At 44.5% G+C, this 17,307-nt stretch overlaps 1 protein-coding gene across 1 annotated transcript in view; it reads right to left on the reverse strand.

Annotated features, from left to right (window-relative positions):
- The window catches only part of gabrg3 (gamma-aminobutyric acid type A receptor subunit gamma3), a 657,746-nt gene that overhangs the window by 75,082 nt on the left and 565,357 nt on the right, over window positions 1–17,307 (reverse strand). Inside the window, exon 7 of the mRNA XM_072576994.1 lies at window positions 9,621–9,773. Coding sequence (XP_072433095.1) covers window positions 9,621–9,773 — 153 coding nt within the window. The remainder of the gene's footprint in view (window positions 1–9,620; window positions 9,774–17,307) is intronic.

The following is a 17,307-nucleotide window of genomic DNA, read 5'->3' on the forward strand; positions in this document are numbered from 1 at the left end:
AATTTAACAATGCTGGCTGGTGAGGGTATGAGAGTGACTGGTGGGGTGCTGGCCTGTAAAATGAAATACCATACTAACTATACTATTTCCAATGCCTACCCATCTGACCCTACAGTTTTGCCAGCAGCTGGAGAGAGATCGGGATGGTCCACCTCTGTGGGAGCTATCCTAACTATGGCGACTTGAGGGCATCCTCCCTCTCCCTGGGTTGTCTCTGCAGTGTGAGCATGGTGCCACATATCAAATTGGCTGGGTGAGGCATGGCTGGCCAAATGAGGCAGTCCTCTTTTATTGACCCTTTGCGCCAATCTGAGTCACCCCTCTTCCACCCGAGCTATCCCAACACCCCCTATCCACCCTGTCCACTCAGGACACACACCTCCCTCACCAGCGTCTTCCAGGTAGGCCCAAGTGGTAACTCAGATTACCTTCAAGTCAGGGCTTCATGGGAGTTGGCTCCTCCCTGGGGTAGTCCCATCAGTGGGCACCAGTGGTGGTGCAACTGGGACAGAAGAGTTTTTAGCCACTTGGTAGGCTCTCACAGGGGAGATGTTCTCTCTGATGGAAGTAGAAAGGTCAGTTCAAACCAATGAATGCTACCAGGGCACCAGTGGGGTTCACACCCAGTGTTTGGTGGGAAATACAGAAGCATACAAAATAGGAGCAGGTATAGGCCACTTGGCCTTTTGAGTCAGCTTCACCATTAGATATAACCATACCTTATCTCCCAACTCAGTACCTTGTTCCCACTTTCATTCCATCCCGTGAGCAAGGCAACCCTGTAGAAGTTTATGAAATAATGAGGGGTATAGACAGAGTTAATAGTAGCGTCTTTTCCCTGGGATGGGGGATTTCAGTAATGTGGCCACATTTTTAAGGTGAGAGGCGAAAGATTTTAAAAAAAACATGAGGGACATTTTTTCACACAGAGGGTGGAATGAACTTCCAGAGGAAGTGGTGGATGTGGGTGCATTAAAAGACATTTGGATAAGTACATGAATAGGAAAGGTTTGGAGGGATATGGACCAGGAGAAGGCAGATGGACTAGTTTAGTTTGGGATTATTTTCGGCACGGACTGGATGGACCGAAGGGTCTCCTTCTGTGCTGTGTGATTATATGGCACGGTGACTCAGTGGTTAGCACTGCTGCCTCACAGCACCAGGGTCCCAGGTTCAATTCCAGCCTTGGGTGACTGGCTGTGTGGAGTTTGCACGCTCTCCTCGTGTCTGTGTGGAGTTTCCTCCCACAGTCCAAAGATGTGCAGGTCAGGTGAACTGGCTGTGCCAAATTGACCGTAATTCTAGGTGCATTAGTCAGAGGGAAATGGGTCTGGGTGGGTTACTCTTTGGACGGTCAGTGTGGACTGGTTGGGCCGAAGGGCCTGTTTCCGCACTGTAGGGAATCTAATTTATTCTGGAAAACAGATTCAGCTTTAATGAGGCGTTATACTGTAGAGAAATGAGGAAGTTAAAATGCCACAGGGGGGGGGGTCAGTTCCATGCTTTGCTTCTCCTTCAGGACACATTGGGGACTCAAGGGTTAAACATTCCACTACCAAAGGACTTACTACAGTATCAACTGAAAACCTGTACTCTTATAATAAAGACAAACCATCTCAGGAGGGGGGAGACTGACTGTATCTCAGAAATAGAGCCCAGTGGGGCCACACATGTGGATTTCCCCATAGCCCCAGACAGAGGAATTTGCCCTTTCCAGACAAGACCGATAGCCCTGGCCACAACCCTGTTAAACTCCCATTGTCTTACTTCCCCTCCATATTAGCATATGTATGTGAATCCCCCATTTACTTCCTTTCCATATTAGCATAGGTAGTGAATCCCCCATTTACTGAAGGCAGAAGCCTTCTGCCTTAATCTCTTCCCATCAACACATAATCATAAAGAATACAATAATCAGTTTCTGTAATCCATTCACACGTTATCACAGGACATCGACATTCATCGGGCTTTGTAAATTCATAATTACCTACTTTAAACTATGTGATGACAATCACTCATGAGACTGATAAACCTTTGTTTAATTCCTATAAAATATACTGTCTCTGTGTGTCGGGCAGAGATTCATGAAGAAGTACCACTACAAGTCGACCCACAGCTACTTTAGAGATGCTTTGAATCTCTCGCCGGCTGTCCAATAATAAAGTTACTGCTGTTGTACAGAAAGCTCGTGTCGTCTGGATTTGTGGAACAAAGCAGACATCAACAGAATAGAGAGAGCTTCTGAACCTGTAGGGATCTGCTGATTCTCTCGATCTCATTCATAGCCTCAAGCTGTACAGTGACTTGGGAACCAGTTAAATTCCCATTGTCAGCATGACACTCACCTCCATTTCTTACCAATCTTGTTTTGGAATCTAGAATTCTATTTTTTTGTGACTCATCTTGCTCTCATTTTGTCAAGGTATTGAACATCAGGAGTATACGGTCAGTTTTAGACCTTTCTCTCAGACTTCCTTTGCAAATTCAACCCTATTAAATGATTACTTAAAATTCCTTTTTTTGAATTGCTGTGCAGCATTGATTAAATTAACATGAACATTTGATATCTGATAACATGATATATTTGCCATATGCAATGCCTCCTTTGACGAGATTCATTTTAACTCACTTCAATTTGTTTCAATAACCACTTTAGACCAGATGTTCAGCATGTTTGTGGGTTTAAAGTGTGACTCTACTTTTATAAGCATCGCTAATGCACTGTAAGCCACATAGCTTTAAACAAACATTTTAAGTTGACATCTGTCGTGTTGCTGCACTTGCTCAGTCCTGACCTAGATCACTCAGATGAGGCGGACAGCACATCACAACATGAGATCATTTTCAAGCAGACTGGGAGACTGAACTTCCTACCTGACAAAAATTTTAAAATGCATCTCCAACACAGTTTTGAGTGCAATGTTTGGCAGGCTAAGAGAAAGATTTTGAGGCTTTCTTTTAAAAATTTCCACAAATATCTTGGTAAGGGCATGGAATGTCCTGCCTGCCAATGTGGTTAACTTGGCCACATTAGGGACATTTAAACAATCCTTGGAAAAGCACATGGATGATGATGGGATAGTGTAGGGGGGTGGGCTTACACGACGCTCACACATCGGCGCAACATCGAGGGCCGAAGGGCCTGTTGCGCGCTGTTTTGTTCTATGATCTGTGTTCAAATGGGTTGCACACTTTCAATGCTTTGATAGCTATAGCAGTCAGGTGTGGCATTTGGTCATGAGGCATGTCGAGTGAAGCAGACTGCAGCTCACTTATTGTCTCAATTAGTGTTTTGGGAATTGGTGTCAGGACGTAGACTGATGGGAATATCATCATGGAGCTGGGAAATTCCCAACTTGGTGTGGGTGAGTTGATAAGTGGGTTAGTGTTTTGACTAGGAGGGTTATGTTCCGATAGGGGTTTACTAGCCCAGTTGGCTGGTTTAAGAGACAGGAATGGGAGTAAGCCATTTGGCCCTTTGAGTTTGCTCCACCATTCAATAGAATCATGGCTGATCCAACATCGCTAATGTCCTCTTTCCTGCCCTTCCCCTGTAACCGTTGATTCCCCAACTTTTCGACAATCCATCTATCTCAGCCTTGAAAATACACAAGGATTCTGTTCCCACAACTCCTTGTGGCAAGGAGTTCCAAAGACTCAAAACCCTCTGAGAGAAGAAATTCCTCTTTATCTCCATTTATTGTGGGACTATTCCCTCCAGTCCTGGACATGAGGGGAAACATCCACTCAGTATTTACTGTGTCAAGCCCGTTAAGAATCCAGTCTGTTTCAATGTGGTCACCTCTCATTCGTCTAAACTCCAATGAATAGAGTCCCAAACTGTTTAGCCTTTGCTCATAAGACAATCCCTCCATACCAGGGACCATCCTCATGAACCTTCTCTGAACTGCCTGCCATGAAATACTACCTTTCCTTAAGTAAGGGGACCGAAACTGCTCACAGTACTCCTGCTGTGATCTCACCAGCACCTTGTACAGCTGCAGTTAGACTTTTCCAATGCCACCCCCTTGAAATAAGGGCCAACAGATGCTGAGTAATTCCTACACCAGCTGAGATTACCAGGCAATCCCTCCTTCCCAATCTTTCCCTTGTCTGAGGTTTGGTGACCGTCAGGTTAAACCACCACCTTTAATGACAGAGCAGCTCCATGGGAGGATGGTGATTTCACTGTACGTCATTGGTTCATTAACCTATACTTGTCATAAGTAATCATTCTTATTAAGTACAGAAACCTGGTCCAGTTTGTTTGTCAACCTGTGCCTGAAAGACAGGTCATTGGAAATTCTGCATTCTTCTTGGAGACTGTGGAGCTTGGTTTCCAGCCTATTACCCCAGTGAGTTGTGACAAGGACTGAATCTGCCCATACTGTGGCTTCAGTGTTGTGTGCATCAAATTTTATGGGGAATGGGGTCCGGCAGGTCTTCTCACCCAACTATCCCAAGCTCACCTCATTAAATACCTCTCATGGCCCTACGGCCCCTCTTGACTGATGCCAACCAGATTCTCTAAATCACAGCAACCAGAAGTACTTGCCACTGGCACAGGTGTGACCCCGGAAAAGGCCGGTCAGATACTGGCTGGTCTGGAACTGCCCTGCGCTGCTGGTGACATTTGCCCCGGATGTGGCAGACAATGGGAAAACTAATGCCCCGCTTTACAGACAGGGACTCGGAGGTCCCGCCTGATGAGGTGGCACACTGGTCAACTGTCCTCTCAGCCTCAGACATGGCAGTGAAGGGCACGATGCCAGACTCTGCCACCTCGGCGCAAGGTTGCCAGCTGGGTTGGCAAGGTCTCAGCCACCCGGAAGGATGCACAGCCATGCTACAGGAAGGTCATTCCATTCCACGTGGGGAGGTACCACCATCTTGTCTCTGCTCTGTCACATTCACTTCATTTTTGCTCCCCACCTCCCACCCAGGCTCACACTCAAGCCCCTCTGCTTGCAGCATGTTCTCTCACTTGCGGTCACCCTCTTATACTACTCACTCCTGCAAGGTCTCTGTGCCTCCTACTTGGTGACTCCTCACTGCCTTTTCTCCACCAACTGCTGTGCTAGTTCCATTCATCTCACTCCATCCTTCAACTTGTCTCAAATCAGCCCACATTAGGGCAAAAGGAACTAATACCTGTGTGGGGGATGGGTCAGAATTTGGGGGGGGAGGCATTCCTTATCATTTGGCTCCTCACTCGCCCTACCCTGTGGTTACCCTGAGTGACTGGGCCCAATCTCCTGCACCAGTATCAGCTGAAGCCCTTGACTAACTACAGAATGTGTGCATGTGAATGTGTGTGTGTGCACATGTGAGAGAGAGAGAGAGTCTGTGTGTGTGTGTAAACCCATGATAAGCTCTCCATTTGCTGAACAGCAAGGTAATACTAATGTTTAAGCTTGAATGAAAGAGGTACAATACAAAAGGCAAGGCCGTGGGCATTCGTGTTGGCATTCTGATGTGCGCTCAAAGAGTGAGCAAGCAGGTTCTGAGATGCTCCATGGTAAGACCATAAGATGTAGGAATGGAAGCAAGGCCATTCGGCCCATTGAGTTCCCTCCGCCATTCAATCATGGCTGATAGGTATTTCAACGCCATTTACCCACACTCTCCCCGTAGCCCTTAATTCCTTGCGAGATTAAGAATTTATTAATCTGTGCCTTGAAGACATTTAACGTCCCAGCCTCCACTGCGCCCCATTGCAGTGAATTCCACAGGCCCACCACTCTCTGGCGGAAGAAATGTCTCCTCATTTCCATTCTAAATTGACCCCCTCTAACTCTAAGGCCGTGCCCGCGAGTCCTAGTATCCCTGCCTGATGGAAATGATTTCCCAGCCTCCCTACTTTCTAAGCCATGGTCCAGGCCTTGAGCTCAGAGTGTGTCCCTGCATGTTCAGTGTCCTTATTGCAGTATTACAATGAGAGGTTCGGGTGCATGTCAAAGTGCAGAAGCATGCTGTAAGTGGATTGGAGATGTGCCATGCTGACCCAGTGAGGCTGGTGTGTGTCAGATGCAAATGTCCATGGCCACAGGGTGCCTGTGCTTGCTGCCCTTGGAGCCTGCCCAGAGAGACTCGTACCGAATGTCTAGGTTAGAGATCCCTAGCAGCAAGTGATAAGTTTAAACACTAAATACACACTCTAAATGTCATGTTACGATTTCTCGGCATCTAGTTTCTATCTGTCATCATAGAGCTGTCGGTCCAACTCGTCCATGCCAACCCCCAGTTATCTTAAATTAATCTCGTCCCATTTGCCAGATTTGGCCCATATCCCTCTAAACCCTTCCTATTCATATACCCATCTAGATGTCTTTTAAATGTTGTAACTGTACCAACCTTTGCCACCTCTTCTGGCAGCTCTTTCCATATATGCACTACCCTCTGAGTGAAAAATTACCTGTTAACGTCCCATTTAAATCTTTCCCCTCTTATTTTAGATGTATGCCTTCTAGTTTTGGAATTCTCCTATCCTGGAGGAAAAGACCTTGAATATTTACTCTATCCATGCCCATCATGATTCTATATGGTCACCCCACAGCCTCTGAGGTGTGGGAGAATGGGAGCCTGCACATTAATGAGGCAGGATTAGATGGTAATGATGGTAATAATTTCTGTGAATAGGCCTCTCACTGCACAGATGCAAGAATTTGATTTGCCATCTGGGACTTGGTTACAAAACTGAATTTTGGTATCGAAATGTCAACGAGAGGTTGACATCCCTCTCAGTTTTCCTAAATTGCTCACCATAAGTCGCATTGCTCACCCTATAGTACTTCTATTTTAATCCTCCACTCTAAGGCATCCTTTCAGTATAAGCTTCTACTTCGTTCACCCTTCGTTTCCTATTTCACTTAACTGGAATACATCTAAAGTATTCTTCTTGCCTACTTTGTGTAGTGGCAGGTTCTGTACTCCAAGCATTCCTTGGGTAAAGCTGTTTTGCCTGAATTCCTCACTGGATTGATTAGTGACTGCCTTTTCTTTACAAGCTCCAGTCTTATTGACAACTGTAAATGTACATCAATATGTTTTCATTGACATCTACCTGGAGGATTTGAGTTCAAAATGCAGAATAATTTTGCTACAAAAGCAGAAATTGTTGGAGAAACTCAGCAAGGTTGGCAGTATCTGTAAGAAGAAAGCAGAGTTAATGTCCTGAGTCCAGTGACTCTTCATCAGAACAGTCTTCCGAACTTTGTTTAAGTGTGCAACTTCTGGTCTTAACTTCCTAGGTTAGCTTTACATAACATTTTGGATGTTTCCTCATCTATCTGTTCAATGACATTATATTGTCCTACACATTGCAGGAGCAGGCTGGACTTGAACTGAGGCCTACTGGCTCAGAGATAGTGACACTACAAGTGCACCACAAGCCCCTTTACATAATGCTCAAAACATTGAAAGGTTTCCCTCACAGTTTTGTCAACTACACTCTGGTGTGTCAAGAGGAAGAAATTCTAAGAGGAGTAGCCACAGTCAATGAATAGTAAAAGAAAATCACGTCATATGGGTTTTAAGAGGCTATAACTTGTAAAGGAAAATTCATGGTATCAAAGAATGATACCGTAATGAAGGAGATCATTTGGCCCATGTGACAGACAGGATTTGCATGCATTTGGAAAGACAAGGACTGATTTGCATGCTTTGTGCATGGGACGTCATGTCTCATTAACTTGATTAGGTTTTTTGAAGAGATGACATAAAAGATTGATGAAAACAGAGTGATGGACGTTGCCTACATGGACTTCAGCAAAGTGTTTGACAAGGTTCTTCATGGTACACTGGTTAGTAAGGTTAGATCACATAGGATCCAGGGGAAGCTAGCCAATTGGATGCAAAATTGGCTTGAAGAGAGGAGACAAAGGGTGATGGTGGAGAATTGTTTTTCAGACTGGAGGCCTGTGATCAGTGTTGTGCCACAAGGATCAGTGCTAGGTCCACTGCTTTTCATCATTCGGAGAAATGATTTGGATGTGAATATTGGAGGCATGGTTTGTAAGTTTGGACATGAAAATAGGGGGTGTACCAGACAGTGACGAAGATGATCTTACAGTACAATAAGACCTTGATCAACTAGGTCAATGAGCTGAGGAGTGGCAGATGGAGATTGATTTAGATAAATGTGAGGTGCTGCATTTTGGTAAAGCAAACCAGGATATGATATACACAGGACTTATACATAAAGAGCCCTGGGAAGTGTTACCGAGCAAAGAGACCTAAGAGGGCAGGTGGATAGTCCCTTGACAACGGAGTCGTGGGTAGACAGGGTGGTGAAGGAGGTGTTTGGCACGCTTGCTTTCATTGGTCAGAACACTGAATATAGCAGTTGAGATGCCATGTTGCAGCGACACAGGCCGTTGGTGAGGGCACTTTTGGAATACTGCGTACAATATCTGGTCGCCCTTCTATAGGAAGGATGTTGATAAACTTGAGTGAGTGCAGAGAAGATTTACAAGGCTGTTGCCAAGACTGGAGGAATTGAGCTACAGGTAGATGCTGAAAAAACTGTTTATTTTTGCCTTGGAGTGTCGAATACTGAGTAGTCACGTTATCGAGATTTATAAAATCGTGAGGCGCATGGATCGGGTGAAAAGCCAAGGTCTTTTTTCCAGAGTAAGGGAGTCAAAAACTGAAGGACATAGGTTTAAGAAGGAAGACTTAAAAGGGACCTGAGTGTAACCTTTTAAATGCAGAGGGTGGTGCGTGTATGGAATAAGATGCCAGAGTAAGATTAGATTAGATTAGATTACTTACAGTGTGGAAACAGGCCCTTCGGCCCAACAAGTCCACACCGCCCCGCCGAAGCGCAACCCACCCATACCCCTACATTTACCCCTTAACTAACACTACGGGCAATTTTAGCATGGCAATTCACCTGACCTGCACATCTTTGGACTGTGGGAGGAAACCAGAGCACCCGGAGGAACCCACGCCGACACGGGGAGAATATGCCAACTCCACATAGTCAGTCGCCTGAGGCAGGAATTGAACCCAGGTCTCCGGCGCTGTGCGGCAGCAGTGCTAACCACTGTGCCACCGTGCCACCCTAAGTGGTGTATGCTGGTACAATTACAGCATTGAAAAGGCATCTGGATGCGTATATGAATAGGAAGTGTTTAGAGGGATTGAAACGTCTGGTTGGCACGGGTGAATTGGACCGAAGGATCTGTTTCCGTGCTGTATGACTGTACAATGCTGTGCTTCTTTTTAAGATCATTTCTAATTAACCTGCTCTGTGGTATTACTTCACACCTCTTGGACAGATGAGACATGAATGTGTCTCATTCAGGCTCAGAGGTAGGGACACTGCCACTGTACCACAATAATCTTTCTGACGGCTCTCTAATAGAGCTATCCATTTAGTCCCACCTGCTCACCCCATATACAGTATTGTGACAATTTTTAAAACATATTTGAAATAGTTATCTGATTGCATTTCAAAAGCTTTGTTGAATCTTTAGCCGCAACGTTTTCAGACAGCACATTCCTGATCATTGCAATACACTGCATCTTGCATTTTTCTCCCATGTTCATTTTCCAATTCATGAAATAACAGTTAATTAAGGTCCTGGGGACTAAGCTTGATACAAAAGGTAACTTACCAAGTGCTGTCCTGGCTGGAGTTGCATCTTTCTTAATCCAGAATGAAACCCATGATAGAACAACAGTCAATATGCAGGGAATGTAGGTCTGAATTGTGAAGTATCCCATTCTTCGACTTAAATCAAAGTATAGAGTCATCACGACGTATTCCCCTGTTCAACAAGAAAATGATGGTCAATGCCATTTTCAATTGTTATTATACTAAAATAAAAGAATGTGATTCTCCCAACCAGATACACCAAAAGAGAAAAAGATGGGAAAACCTGAGAATGGGATGTAGTGGTCCCACTTATCCTGTGTATTTCAAAATGGAGCTCCAGAGTGACCAGTAATTTCCAAATGTTATTCCTTTTTTTTGCTAGTGTTTCTCTCCATGTAGCCACAATAAAAAGAAGCATGGGTTCAAGGTAAGACTACAGCTCTCTGACCCTTTTCTCTGACCCACATCACTTTCCATTGGGACTCCCATCCGTCGTTAACATGGCATACGAAAAACTATCCCAATGTGACTTTCTGTGGCTGGGGTGTACCTTCAGTCTGATTCCAAGCTCTTTTCAGGAGCTGAACCCACTTCTTTCAGCTGACACATAGAACAGGTGGATGCCACATCTGAAATCATCTATCATTCTCATTTTACGACTTGACTCAGGACCGTAGAAATCATGGATTTGCTGCTAATGTAAAACCAAGGCTGTCCCGGCAGGAGAGGTTAACCAAGCTTGAGATTTTTTCTAGATTAGATTCGATTCTCAACAGTGTGGAAACAGGCCCTTCAGCCCAACAAGTCCACATCGCCCCTCCGAAGAGGAACCCATCCAAACCCATTCCCCTACCCTATATTTACCCATGACTAACGCACCTAACACTATGGGCAATTTAGCATGGTCAATTCACCTGACCTGCACATCTTCGGATTGTGGGACGAAACCGGAGCACCCAGAGGAAACCCTTGCAGACACGGGAAGAATGTGCAAACTCCATACAGAAAGTCGGGAATCAAACCCAGGACCCTGTTGCTGTGAGGCTGCAGTGCTAACCACTAAGCCACCATGCCACCCATAAGCTGTTTAACTCAAGGGACTGTCTCAGGGTTCTCTTCTATCCCTCGCTGCACAAACACAGAACAGTGTCGGGTGATGGAAATCCCCCAAACTGTATGTCAACTCGCAGGGCATTTAACTCATGTATGAACCCACACCAAATCTACCTCCTTGACTGGGAAAATTCCACCACATTATTTCCATTATGCAATGGTAATCATTTTCACGGTCACAGACTCCTTACAGTGTGGAACCAGGCTACTCAACCCATTGAGACCACACCAATCCTCCAAAGTGCATCCCACCCAGACCCACTCTACATCTGTCTTTCCCATGACTTGCACCTGACCTACACAGCTTTGGACTGTGGGAGGAAACCAGAGCACCCGAAGGATACCCACGCAGACACAGAGAGAATATGCAAACTCCACACAGGACAGTTGCCTGGGGATGGAATCGAACCCAGGTCCCTGGTGTTGTGAGGCAGCAGTGCTAACCACTGAACAATCACGCCACTCTGGTGTGTCAGCCCATACTTATCTAAATGCTATTGATAGACTATTACATTGTTATACACTGTAAATTTCCAATGTACTATCCTCTTAGAATGAATGCAACGTATGGCATGCAGTATATCAGATTGGAGCTATGAACAGGTGTAGGCCTGAATATGTAAACAAGAAAACAAAGGGGAAGAAATTTATTTACATAGTGCCTACTCATGGGCAGATGAAAGTCATTTATTGGGGCATGCAGCACCGTGAGACACTCCCTTGCCCAACCCACTCATCATCCTTCAGTGATATCAATGACAAACTGTGCATTGACTTCAGAAGTCATGACCCTGCTCTGGGGGAGCTGGCACAAGTGAGTCCAGCACCAGCAAACTTGGCACTAAGTGCACACAGTTAGCCCTCGAGAGAAGGAAGCAAAATACAGATATCAGATGTGGGAGGCTGGAGAAATATTGTTCTAAAAATGTAATGATTTAAGGATTAACTCAACCAGTAGCATCTTTCAGATAACAATGTGGTAATGGAACAGATCATGCATCAGTCACACGCTGGTAAGGTGTGCAATTATTTTTTTTAAATCCATGCATAATAAATCCTTATTATCTTTCACTAGCTTAGCTTTTCATCCATAGAGTGGAGATTTCAAATACGTGACAGGTGACACTCCTGTGCAATAATGTGACAGTAATTTATTAGCAGCAGTACTTTTATTCGGGTGAAAGTGAAAGATCCTGACTGCCTAACTGATAGTAAGGAAAGAACCACTGACACTATTGAGAGCACAGTGTGGCATGATTCTATATTCCTGGTCAACATTCATGCCTCAATCTACACCAGCAAGGTGGATTGGACAATCATTTATTACATTGCTGTTTGTCAGTCATGGAATAGGTGGAATGATTATATTACCTGACGTGTTAGTAGTTACCATGCTTGGAAATAATTCACTGTTTTGGATGTAGGTTTGCTCACTGAGCTGAAAGGTTCATTTCCAGATGTTCCATTACCTTACTAAGTGACATTTCAGTGGACCTCATGAGAAGCAACGCTGAAAATTCCTGCTTTCTATTTATATGATTGGGGTTTTTTTTTGGGTTGGTGACATCATTTCCTGTGAGGATCTTATTTCCTGTGGTGAAGTCACTTCCTGTTCCTTTTCTCAGGGGTGGTAGATGGGGTCTAACTCGCTGTGTTTGTTGATAGCTCTGCTCACTTCAGCAATCAAACCTACATCCAAAACCTTCAAATCTTCTCAAAACTCGATAATTCACTGTGTATAAGATGTTCTGAAATACTCTTTGACTTTTAAAACATAGTCTTAACACTGTTACTCACTGGACAACTGAGCAGTCAACTATCAATGTTCCACACAAGGGACACCATTTTCAACTGTAAATTGTTCTTCCAAACAGGCAGTAAGACACCCAGTGGACTAGGAAGGCATTTATAAGGTGGATGTTGATGTGGGCCTCATTTTAACAATGTCATGAAATCCCTCCAGTGTGGAAGCAGGCTATTTGGCCCATCAGGTCCACACTGACCTTCCGAAGGGCATCCCAACCCCACCCCATATTTTTCCCATGGCTAATTTGCCTAATCTATATATCCCTGGACACCGTTGCAATTTAGCATGGCCAATCCAATCAAAATGCACATCTTTGGACAGTGGGAGGAAACTGCAGCATCCAGAGAAAACCCATGCAGGCACAGGGAGAGTGTGCAAACTCCACACAGACAGTCGCTCGAGGCTGGAATCAAGCCTGGTGCTGTGGGGCAGCAGTGTGAGCCACTGAGCCACTGAGCCACCCCGCCACCCCTGAATGTGGAAGCCAGATGAAAATGACAGGGAGCACATTCAAGATCAGAAGAGCTACCTTTCAAAAACTTGTTCTTGTTTGTATTCATGTGCAAGTGTTCACTGGAATGTGGTACAGAGCTCACTGACCCCCTCGCCTATCCACTTAACTCCCGGTCCAAGTTAAAATCAGGACATTATTCCCATGAAGAAAATTGATTGCTTCTGATAAAAACTACCTGGAACCATACTGGAAAGAACCTTGACACCAGTGAGAGTCCTCAACAAACCTCTCTGATCCATTTGCAGGATGCTTAGGAAGTTATAACCCACATTTCAGGGTATACCAGTGATGGGCATTGAAAAGCTGCTGCAAGGACACTTTGTACACAGAAACAGACTCATGGATTGAACCAGGCTGCATCTCAGGCTTCTCACTTACATTGGGCTGTGCTAGCTCACTTAATGCCTACTTGCATGCTCCCACTTGCCTTATCTTGCCTTACCGTACCAAACCCATGCTTGCATATTGGCACTTCAACCAGAGCCTAAAGGCTTTCAGTATGACTGTATTCACACATTCTATAGCACAGACACACAGATAGGTTGCTTGTCAGTAGAGACCTGTCTTGAGGTTGGGGGGGGGGGGGGGGGGGGTGACATCTTTGTGTCATCTGCAAATTTCCCAATTATGCCTCCCATGTTTAAGTCTAAGCCATTAACAGAATCTACCAGCAACAAGGGAACCAATGCCAAGCTTGATGGAAATCCTGTGGAAACTCATCTCTATTCACAACCACAGCCAATGACTATTCCCCTTTATGGCCTCCCACTGAACCAAATTTGGCTCCAACTCACCACATTCCCCTGTATCCTAAGGGCTTGAATTCTTTTGACCATTTTACAATGTTAGACCTTATCAAATGCCTCATTAAAATCCAGTAAACAACATCTACCACGGGGTGGCTCAGCAGGTTAGCACTGGTGTCGCACAGCACTAGGGACCCGGGATCGATTTCAGCCTCGGGTGACTGTCTGGAGTTTGAACATTCTCCCTGTGTCTGTGTGGGTTTACTCCCACAGTCCAAAGATGTACAGGTTAGGTGAACTGGCCAAATTGCATAGAGTGTTCAAAGATGTGCAGGCTCGGTGCATTAGTCAGGGGAAATGTAGAGTAATAGGACAGGGGAATGGGTGTGGGTGGGATACCCTTTGGAGGATCGGTGTAGACTTATTGGTTCAAGTGGTCTGTTTCCACACCATAGGGATTCAATTATTCAATCCTGCCAACTTGCTGAAAGAAATAATTTAAGTTAATCAGACAAAAACTTCCCTTGACAAAAACATGCTGATTATCCCTACTTTACCATACCTTTCCAATGAATGGTATTTACCAAAATTGATTCTGGTGATTTACTGGCTGACTGGCATAATTAGTTGGCCTATCCCTCATATCCTTTTGCTAACAGTACAATGTTTTGCCAACAGCTCACTTCCAATGCTCTGTACTTCACCTGTAACTAGTATAGATTGAAAAATAATCTTCTTGAGCATTTATTATTTCCTCTCTGGCTTCCTGTAGCAGTCGAAGATGCAATTCATCTGCCTTCCCGATTTATCCATCTTCAAGGAAGTTAACCCTTCCCTTCCTACATTTATTCTTTCTCATATACGTGAGGCCAGAAGAAATAGGAACAGGAGTGTGTCGCTCAGCGCCTACAGCCTGTCCCACCAGAGAGATAATACAGATATCTCATAAAGGCATCCTCCTTTTTAACTAGAAAGTCTGTATCATCCTTCTCATTTGTGAAGACAAAATATTCATTAAGAACAATGCCCATCTTCTGCATCCATATACAAATCCATGGACATCTCCGATAGGCTCAACTACTTCCTTTATCATCCCCTTGCTCTTAATGTACTGCTCAAACGTCTTTAGATTTTCCTCCATTTTACCAGCTAATAATTTTTCATATTGAGTCATAGAGTCATAGAGATGTACAGAATGGAAACAGACCCTTCAGTCCAACCTGTCCATGCCGACCAGATATCCCAACCCAATTTAGTCACACCTGCTAGCACCCAGTCCATATCCCTCCAAACCCTTCCTATTCAGATACCCAACCAAATGCCTTTTAAATGTTGCAACTGTACCAACTTCCACCACTTCCTCTGGCAGCTCATTCCATACACGTACCACCCTCTGTGTGAAAAGGTTGCCCCTTAGGTCTCTTTTATATCTTTCCCCTCTCACCCTAAACCTATGCCCTCTGGTTCTGGACTCCTTAACCCCAGCAAAAAGACTTTGTCTATTTATCCTATCCAACCTGAGGGAAAAGACTTTGTCTATTTATCCTATCCATGTCCCTCATGATTTTGTAAACCTCTATAAGGTCACCCCTCAGCCTCCGTCACTCCAAGGAAAACAGCCCCAGCCTGTTCAGCCTCTCCCTAGACCTCAAATCCTCCAACCCTGGCAACATCCTTGTAAATCTTTTCTGAACACTTTCAATTTTTACATCTTTCCAATAGGAAGGAGACCAGAATTGCATGCAATATTCCAACAGTGGCCTAACCAATGTCCTATCCAGCCGCAACATGACCTCCCAACTCCTCTACTCAATACTCTGACCAATAAAAGAAAGCATACCAAATGACTTCTTCACTATTTTATCTACCTGCCTCTCCACTTTCAAGGAGCTATGAACCTGCACTCCAAAGTCTCTTTGTTCAGCAACATTCCCTAGGACCTTACCATTAAGTGTATAAGTCTACTAGGATTTGCTTTCCCAAAATGCAGCACCTCGCATTTATTTGAATTAAACTCCATCTGCCACTTCTCAGCCCATTGGTGCATCTGGCCAAGATCCTGTTGTAATCTGAGGTAATCTTCTTCGCTGTCCACTATACCTCCAATTTTAGTGTCATCTGCAAACTTACTAACTGTACCTCTTATGCTCGCATCCAAATCATTTGTGTAAATGACAAAAAATAGAGGACCCAGCACTGATCCTTGTGGGATTCCACTGGTCACAGGCCTCCAGTGTGAAAAACAACCCTCTACCACAAACCCTCTGTCTTCTACCTTTGAGCCAGTTCTGTATCCAAATGGCTAGTTCTCCCTGTATTCCCTGAGATCAATCCTTGCTAATCAGTCTCCCATGGGGAACCTTGTCGAACGCCTTACTGAAGTCCATATAGATTACATCTACTGCTCTGCCCTCATCAATCCTCTTTGTTACCTCTTCAAAAAACTCAATCAAGTTTGTGAGACATGATTTCCCATGCACAAAGCCATGTTGACTATCCCTAATCAGTCCTTGCCTTTCTGCATACATGTACACCCTGTCCCTCAGGATTCCCTCCAACAACTTGCCCACCACTGAGGTCAGGCTCACCGGACTATAGCTTCCCTGGCTTGTCCTTACCACCCTTCTTAAACAGTGACACCACGCTAGCCAACCTCCAGTCTTCCGGCAACTCCTCTTTGTGTTTTCCTACTTTCCTTTTTCTCTTCATTTCTGTATTTTCTAAGCTTCCTATAGTATTATATTTTTTGTAATTGTCATAAGCTTTACACTTACACTTTATCTTACCCTCCGGACTCTCTGCACTCCTTCAACTCTGACCTCTTCTGTATCCCTCATCCCGCCTCTGGTGGTTGGGCAATCGGTTGCTGAAGACCTGAGCTCTGGAATTTTTCTTTGCCTCTCCCAACACATTTAAGAAATTCCTTACAACGTACCTTGTTGACCAACCCTTTGTTCCCCTGTCTTGGCATCTCCTTATATGGCCAAATAGTCAAAATGTTTTCATGACATTTCTGCGAAGTGCACTGGAACATTGCAACATACTGTATAAAAGCGAAGTGCTGTTGGCTGTAAAAGCTTACATTTAATGGGGTGGGAGCTTTGAGTTTTGGCTTCCACTAACCTGAAATACTAAACCTCTTCGGAGACCAAGTACACTGCTGGGGATATCATGTACCTCTTTGTTTTCCATTGCACAAATTATATGGGTTAGACAAAAGAAGAAAAACTGGGTTGGATTGAAAGTATTTCCCCATTTGCAATCCTTCATATGCAAACAAGAAAAGAGTGACTTAGTGAATAGAATAGAGCCAAGAGCTTCAGCATTCTCAGATAATAAATAGGTTATGACAGACAACGGGATGATAATAAGCAGTTTTCCCTGCAGTTCATTCTTCACATAAATGTCTGTCATGCTTCATTTCTCTGTCTCCCACTGCTGCCTGAGCCCTGTGTTATTTACAGCCTTTCTCCATGCTGGTTTAGAAGAAAACTTTAGAATTTGACATTGATATAGAGAGCTGTAT

The sequence above is a fragment of the Chiloscyllium punctatum genome, chromosome 9 (assembly GCF_047496795.1).
Source record: "Chiloscyllium punctatum isolate Juve2018m chromosome 9, sChiPun1.3, whole genome shotgun sequence".
Taxonomy (NCBI): domain Eukaryota; kingdom Metazoa; phylum Chordata; class Chondrichthyes; order Orectolobiformes; family Hemiscylliidae; genus Chiloscyllium; species Chiloscyllium punctatum.